This window comes from Pygoscelis adeliae, unplaced genomic scaffold (genome assembly GCF_000699105.1).
Source record: "Pygoscelis adeliae isolate BGI_AS28 unplaced genomic scaffold, ASM69910v1 Scaffold151, whole genome shotgun sequence".
Taxonomy (NCBI): Eukaryota; Metazoa; Chordata; class Aves; order Sphenisciformes; family Spheniscidae; genus Pygoscelis; species Pygoscelis adeliae.
This window is the reverse complement of record NW_008824036.1, coordinates 96906-104550: the sequence shown is the minus strand read 5'-3', so window position 1 is coordinate 104550 and position 7645 is coordinate 96906. Positions and strand designations below refer to the sequence as shown.

At 50.4% G+C, this 7645-nt stretch overlaps 2 protein-coding genes across 4 annotated transcripts in view; one reads left to right on the top strand and one right to left on the bottom strand.

Annotated features, from left to right (window-relative positions):
- Window positions 1-465: 465 nt before the first annotated feature.
- ACAD8 (acyl-CoA dehydrogenase family, member 8) lies at window positions 466-6930 on the bottom strand. Its single transcript, XM_009333338.1, has 11 exons — window positions 6853-6930; window positions 6651-6751; window positions 6075-6244; window positions 5152-5261; window positions 4818-4894; window positions 4401-4538; window positions 3846-3981; window positions 3646-3743; window positions 3248-3400; window positions 2207-2309; window positions 466-1368 (listed from the first exon to the last, which is right to left on the bottom strand). Exons 1-11 carry the CDS (start codon window positions 6884-6886, stop codon window positions 1316-1318), a joined length of 1173 nt encoding a protein of 390 aa, XP_009331613.1. The 5' UTR covers window positions 6887-6930; the 3' UTR covers window positions 466-1315.
- THYN1 (thymocyte nuclear protein 1) overlaps window positions 2321-7645 on the top strand; it is an 11221-nt gene continuing 5896 nt past the window's right edge. For 2 of the 3 annotated variants that reach the window (XM_009333373.1, XM_009333357.1), the window contains exon 1: window positions 7363-7556. The gene's annotated coding sequence lies outside the window, so the exon portion shown is untranslated. Of the gene's footprint in view, window positions 2378-7362; window positions 7557-7645 lie in introns of those variants that run through there. The other variant, XM_009333381.1, reaches the window with a different exon arrangement.

Sequence of the window (7645 nt, the reverse complement as noted above, 5' to 3'; positions counted from 1 at the left end):
GCTTTCCTGCCCGGGGAGAGGGTCTCGCCGGCCCCGCCGGGACCCCGCCGCGGGCAGGCGGCTTGTTTTCGTCCGAGGCGTGAGTGCTCGTCCTTTAAACTGCCCTCGCCGCCCTGCGAGAGAAATTCCTTCTGCAGAGCGTGCAGGAAACCGAGTGGGGAGACCTAAGGGCCTGCTAGCAGTGGCCTCCCGCCGTGTAGCAAAATCAGAGATCGAAAAATGCCTACATCTGCTGCCAGTGCTCTGTCATCTCCCTTCCCTGCCAGGTCCTAGGCACGCGCTGAGAGGAAAGAGGAGCTGGTTGCTCATTCGAAAAGGTTAACAGAGACACTGTAACTAAAAAAAAACTCAGAAACTGAACTTCTTTGCAGCCCCCCTACTTCAAAAAGCTCCAGTTACCTCTGGTTAAATACCTGAAATACCACAGGCGAAAATTATCACAACTTCTGACACTCTCAGTAAAGTTGCCATCATTCCTTTATTCATTCCAAACCTGAGGGGGACAAATAGTTTAATTTATCAATGTTTTTACTCCCCCTACATTGTACACAGCAGGGTGTACTGATTTGAGGCAACAGAGTTAAATGTTTCCATGCAGGACCTCAGTTCTTGATTTGTACCTCTGTACTGCAAAGGCTTCTTCGAGATTAAGCACCGGTATGTGGCGGGAATAGGGAGAACAAGCACTTGGCATGTTAGAAAAGGTGTGCTGGGAAAAGACAGAGGAGTGCTTCCAGATAAACGAGAGGCATCCTGCTCCTCAGTTAAAAAGCCATTGCATTCTGCAAGCGGTGAGAGCTGCAGTATTTGTGGCTAACTTGTTCCCAGTGGTGCAATCAGCACCCAGGAGGACAGGTTTTTGAGCAGAGCAACTAGTTCCTTCAAACTAAAGATTTCACAGATAGAGGAAGAGTCCTGTGGGATCAGGCTGCACCTCTGCCTGAAGTTCCCATTTCAGCCCTGACTCAGCAGAGGTGACCAACAGGTCTAGTGTTTCTTTTTCTGAGAAGGATGGGTGGCAAGCAGCCCACGAACAAGATTTGGAGACAGAGGCTTGTATTCACAACTGTGATTTGTATCTTCGGGCTGCACAATACTAGCCTAGTAACAGCAGCTCTGCCAGGCACAGAGTGCAGCTGTGGCAGCATGTGGGTGGCATCCAGCTGCGCTCCCAGTCAATATAAGGCAGAAAGACTGTTTCCACTGGGGCATCCCCCTCTCCACTCCCCAGGGAGAGAGCTGGTGAACAGGGGAGGGAAACAGACCAAGCTGTAACAGACAAAGTAATTTTAAGGCTGGAGATTAGCTCCTGGCTTCAGCCCTGTAGCAGATTCCTGGCCACAATCATCCGCATCACCTCATTGGTACCTGCAGCAGGATGGGGGTGCAAAAGAAAGACAGTTAGGAGACAGTCCAGTTCTGCCCCCAATGAAGGCAAAGAGAATTCTTCCCTGAGCTGCAGTTTACAGCACAGAAAAGCTCTTCCCACCAACTGAGGTGGCATTTAGGAGGCGTTGGGACAAAATACCAACTGCCAAGTGCCAGCACATTGCTCAGGAAAGGTTTCAGAGTGGTAGATGCTGGTGTTTCTTTTCATTTGGGCATTGAGAGGATGTGGGCACCAGGCATCAAGCAGAACTGGATATATACCAACATCCGAGTTCTCTGCTTTACTATTTAACACATATACAACACACAGAAAGAAAGGCTGTAGACCCACTCAGTATTGGAAAGAGTATGTATGTCCCTTATCAGGTACACTGGTTGTAGGTGAAGGGATTTCAAAGGAGGGAAAACAAAATGGTTAGGAGGCCGAATTGAGATTAGAAAAGGCCAGACACTGTTAGAAACACAATGTCAAAGAGTGAAGACAGACCGGAATGACAGGAAGGGAATTGCTGGGGAGCGTCAGCACGTGCCTATAGGAGTAAATGGGATGAAACTGGACAGAGGCACCGCTAACATGACAACTAGATATCCCCCCCTGCTGTAAGACTCTTAAAATACACAGTAACTGCTCCAATACACCAAGAGCTCTTGGCCAGGGGATTCACACACGTGACATCCAGGGACACCTCATGCTCAGAGAAAAATGAGATTCTGAAACCCAAGAGTCAGAGGGTCATGTGGGAAGGTGGGGGCCTCCGGAGGGTCTGTTCTCTCCCAGCTTCACTGCCAAGTCACTAGTAGTAAGAGTGTCTTTTACCTTCCAGGATCTGGTGGACTCTGATGTCTCGCATAAACTGCTGCACAGCATAATCCTTCAGGTAGCCGTAGCCCCCATGCATCTGTAGAGCCTGGTTACAGATCTAGGAAGATAACATCGCTGGTGAAGTGACTTGCGTGGTGTCGAGGACAAGTCAGCGACAGAAGCTCGGTAAGAACCCAGGGGACCTGGGCTCATTTTTTTTTTCTGGTCACCTAATCTCATCTCTTAATAAAGCGTGGTGTGATGGCAAGGCACTATCAGTCCCCATCAGTGCTTCTCTCAGTGCTATCATGTTACCTAAGTGCTGTTTCACATTAATGGTGCATTTATGTGAACATGATAGCATAGAAATACCCAGGAAACGCTTTACTTAACTAAGGCAATTTTTGCTGCATTTCTGTGGTGCTACTGGTGCAAAAAGCAAAACGCCAGATCACCATCTAGTGGTCAGTCAGGTGGGGAATCTGCTCAGGGCTCTGTTTTCTTCTAAAACATGACTCCATGCATCATCTGTCAACTTGGGACATAAAACATAATAAATAGCAAAAATGCAGAGTGCTGAGAAAATACGGTAGCTTCTAAATGACACTGATCTAGGAAGTGTCAAGGTGCAGATTTCCTTTTCTTCTCCCTTCTTGCTTTCCCTTTTCAGGGACATTTTGTGATGATGTATTTTTCAGTGGTCTAGGAGAGACCACTTCCTACCTAGGAAACCAGCCTGCAACACGCATATTATCATTTGAAAATAAAAATGCTCTACTCCCTGTCCTGTCTCCCTGCTTGATCCCCTAGAAAATAGTGTAGAAAGCACTAGAAGCCAGGAGGCCTGAACTGTGGAGAGGCTAATACTGCAGCAGTATTAGCTGGGTGCAGAATTCTGTCCCATAAAATGTCCTGGTCCTGAAATGAGGCTTCTGGCTCAATGAACATGCTTGGGTCTGGGTCCCTACAGTGTCAAACTTCTTTCTGACATCCTGTGCACCAAGAGGGGTCTCCAGGCTCGCAGTTATGACGCCAACTGAGGTCTGAGTAACCTACCGCAAAGCATTCATCAGTAGCAAAGAGCTTGGCCATGGAGCACAGCACAGCCGCGTCCTCCCGTCCCTCCTGCAGTGCCCGCGCTGCATTGCGAACCATGAGCCGTGCTGCCACCAAGCGCGTCGCCATCTCCGCCAGCCTGAACCGCAGGTACTGCCAGCAGACAGCACCAGAGGAAAAATTAGGTCAGCATCTTTGGAGGGGTCTGTGTCCTGAACCACATCCCCACTATCTTCAGGCAGGTCTCAGGCCTGACACACTTTCTTACTCAGGAAAAGCATGTTCCCAACTTCTCCAGGGAAGACCCTGTGAAGTGAGTGATGGGACCTCCGGCTGCTTTTTCAGCCAAGAGCGGAAAGAGCACAGCTCTACGAGTGCAGATCCGGTGGAGAGGTTACCTGATTGTTTGCTAGGGGTTCTCCAAACTGTTTGCGGACAGTGAGATGCTCCTGAGCCAGAAGAACAGAGGCATGAGCAGCTCCTAACGAACAAGAAGCTGGTGGGAGAAGCCAAGGCCACAGCGTGAATATGAAGCTAACGCAGACGGGCAACAAGATGATCCTGCCCTCCTCCCTTGGCTCTCAGCTGTCTTTCTTACCAATATTTATCCTGCCTCCATTCAGTCCCTTCATGGCAATGCTGAAGCCCTGCCCTTCAGCTCCAAGCCGGTTGCCAACAGGAACAACGCAGTCCTCAAAGATCACAGCCCGAGTTGGCTGGGAATTCCAGCCCACCTGGGAAAAAACAGAGCACCTTCCAGACTGCCTGAGGAGCAGCACACCTCCAGCTCCCAGCAGAGAACTGCCCAGCCTGCTCTCAACCCCTCGGTCTCATTGCCAAGCTGCCGCAGAGCACCCGTGTTCTACGTGGCTTGGCCTCAGCGTGCTGAGTTGGAAACTAGAATGCCTGTATTTGAGAAGAGGGACAGATCCAACGAACATTAATGTTCCTGAGATTAAAACGCTTCACTTACTTACCAAAGGGACGTGTATTGGGCAAACTTCACCAAAGCTGGACTTGGCTTGGAAAAACCACGCCAGGATGGGACTCCGGTCCCATCCAAGAAGAGATCTCTAATGCTTTGCACGGACGAGCTCATCTCTTGTCCTGCACTTCCCTCAAGCACACAGGAAGTAAAAACCAAGTCTTTTACCTTCTTCTCTTTCTTGCCAAAGCTGAGGCCCGGCGTCCCCTTCTCCAGCACCAGGCAGGAGATGCCCTTGGGGCCTGGGCCTCCTGTGCGACACATGACCACGTATACATCGGTATCACCTCCCCCGCTGATGAAGGCCTGCAGAAGGACACAAGAAGAAAGGGGTGGCTTTCGTATGCTAACCCTGAGCCTGCAGCAGCAGCTGGGGTACAAAGACAGAGGGGCAAAGACCCCACGGCCAAGAGGTATTTAGGGACCCAACTGTACTAAGCTCTGGTGAACGCTCTGCAGAGAACGTTCTACCTTGGGGGAATACACAGAGATGAGGAGACAGTAGGAAATGGAAAGGACGGTGAGACCCAGGCCCCCTTGTGCATGCAGTGCCATCCAGCAGGTTTAGGAGGAGCAAAGAGGTACCTTGGAGCCATTCAGGACATAGGTGTCCCCTTTCCTCCGAGCTGAGGTCAGCAGGGAAGCTGCATCACTTCCGCTTCCTGTTCGAGAGGTAAGGAAGCAGCCAGTGAAGCGGCAGGTCCAGAACCTGCAAACTCTCCCGGGGATCGTACCCAACAACACTTGGGTTTGTACCATGAGCATCTCAGCAATCGTCATCTGCCCCTTCCCAGCCTCCCAGTGACAGCCCAGATGAACACGAGAAGAAAGTTTTCACCTCCAGCTCCGTGCAATGTTCATGTCCAGTTAAACCACGTTAGGAGGGAAGGGAGAAGATTTCATGGTTGAGGATGCTCACCTGGCTCAGTCAGGCAGTAAGAAGCAAATTTTTCCATGCTACAGAGCGATGGGCAGAACTTGCGCCTCTGTTCCTCATTGCCAAAGGTGTCGATCATCCAAACACACATGCTGGAGCAGGAGAGAAGGAGCAGCATTACAGTACGTGAACACAGCCCCGGGAGGAAGGCAGGTCATACAAGGACATCCCTGGCTGAACAGAAAAACAAAGCTCCGTGGAGTTCAGTCAAAAGCACCGAGGCTTGAAAGCATAACGCTCCACCTCTGCTGCAGGTAATCTGAGGTAGCCCCGGAGGCAGCCCTCCTTCCACCTGCCCCCACGCACACTGAAAGGGAACAAAATTACGTGCCACAGAGGCCGGGAGGAAGGAGATCACCTTCCATTCACCACAGACTCGCTGCCTTGTGGAACAGCAGGTTCCTATTCAACAGCCTCGGCGTTCCGCTCAGCACTAAGCCCTGCTGTCTCTTTGGAAGACTGCACCTGGAAGAAAGAGGCATCATCGCTCCATCCTTCCGTGCAAAATGAGCCCATCGCTGAACATGTCTGTGCAAACAGGATAGGGCCTCGGTATCAGCTGGTGCCTCCGGGCTCTGTTACAGTACGACCAAAGCACAAAGGCTTTTTCCAGGCAGGTTACTATCTATAGACAGCTTAAGTGGAAGAGCAGGGAACAAAATCCAGAACTTAATCCCATCTTGCATGCCACAAAGCTAAAATTACTTCTTGGTGGCATCTCAGTTTTTGTAGCCTATTTGTTTACTGCTGTCAAGAGATCCTCACAGGGATGTCTCTACTCGGGGTCCCAACTCTACGTAATAAGCAGCACCAAGCGAGCTGTCTCCAGCTGGATTTAGAGCCCACAGAAAAAATGTGGGTTTCAGCCAGGCTGGCACCATCCGCTGCTCGGCAGACACACTCACTTGTGGATGCTCATATAAGCAGTGGTGCTGGTACATCCTGTTGATAAAGCTTCAAAGATTATGGAGGTATCAAGTCGTGACAATCCAGAGCCACCGACATCTGGTTTCACATAGATCCCACCGAATCCTAGCTGGGCTGCCTTCCGCATTGTTTCCACAGGGAATATTTCCTATTGGGACAGGCGGAGACATCGCAAGTGAATATTCATGATCAGTTCAATCTCAATATTCAATCTCTTCTTTCTGGTACACCTGGACTACCGAGTCCAGTCCCAAACTCTGGCAGAATTAAGTTAAGTGGGTGGGTTAAAGAAGAGGCAGCTATCTAGACAGATACATACCATCTTCAGGAGTAAATTCAGGTTTTCAGATGATTGAACAGCCTGGCTAGGAAAGCTTCAAGGAATTTCTGATGGCTTCCCACCCCAGCTACAGCAGCAGCTTCAAAGAAAATCTCCACAGATGGCATTACAGCACCGAGGAGCTATTGCAGGAACCCCTCTGATGAGACCCAAGGATAATAACACCCTAAGGGAGGAAAAACCAAGCAGTACAACCCTTCTGAGGTTGTCATACCTTTTCATCCCACTCAGCCATGTGGGGAGCCATCTCCTTGGTAGCAAAATCGAGGGCAACTTTTTGGAATTCCTTCTGCTCCTCAGTCAGGCCGGCGGATGCTAGAAAAGCAGGAAGAGATCAGAATACACGTCTGTTGCGGGAAAGCAAGGACTACCACCTCTTCCATACCCAAACAATTTCAAAGTGTCCCTTAACTCACACAAACGGTTCAGAGTCTCTGCTGCAGAGAGCATTTCTCTGTTCCTCAGGGCTATCACAAACTGTGCTGCCAGAGGGCAGCGGGCTTTGGGAAGGGGCTTTCTTAGGACAAAACAAACCCGAGGTCCCAGTTGTCTCTGTCTACTCAACGCTAACTACGTTGCAAGACCGGGACGGGGGCAGCACAGTCCACGGCAGCTGTCACTCCATCTCACTAGGTCTGTGCTGCAGAAATACAAGGACACAGTCCTGGGACTTCAAAGAAGTGACACTAGGACGCAAGCAATGAACAAAGAAGCCCTTTGGAAACATGGGGGTATTAGTTACACCCTGCATTTGAAAACTCCTGCTTCATTTGCACATCGATCCAACATTCGTTTGTTGGTTCCTCTCCTAAAATTCATAGGGATGCTGGTGTTTCAGTCCTAAACGTGGTTACATTTAAACATCGCAGCAATTCATCCGGGAAGTGTTCGGGAGCCCCGTAGGAGGAGTCCGGCTCAGACACGGCTGTCATCCTGGTAACCAGAGACCATGCTCGGCGATCAGAAGATGACTTCGATCACAGGATAGCCCAGACTTACAAATGGGTACAGACAGCCTAGCCTGCCCCCCCAGCGAACCTCTCGCAGTGTTTTACCGAGTCTTTTTAAGATATTCTTTGGTTCACAGTCAAGCTTGAAAAGCCGTGACGATCTAGCAAAGGTACAGGGAAGGGGAAGGAGCTTTTCGTTGCGGGTGGACACCGTCCCACTCGGCATGCGACCGCAGGGCGTCGGGACGGCCGGGGCCCG

Coding starts and splice junctions, on each gene's coding strand:
- ACAD8 (XM_009333338.1), bottom strand. CDS start 6,886: ATGCTCTCTGCAGCAGAGACTCTGAACCGTTTGT. Junction 4,539..4,817: donor ATGTCCTGAATGGCTCCAAG/GTACCTCTTTGC, acceptor GTCCTTCTGCAG/GCCTTCATCAGCGGGGGAGG. Junction 2,310..3,247: donor CTACTGATGAATGCTTTGCG/GTAGGTTACTCA, acceptor TTATCTTCCTAG/ATCTGTAACCAGGCTCTACA.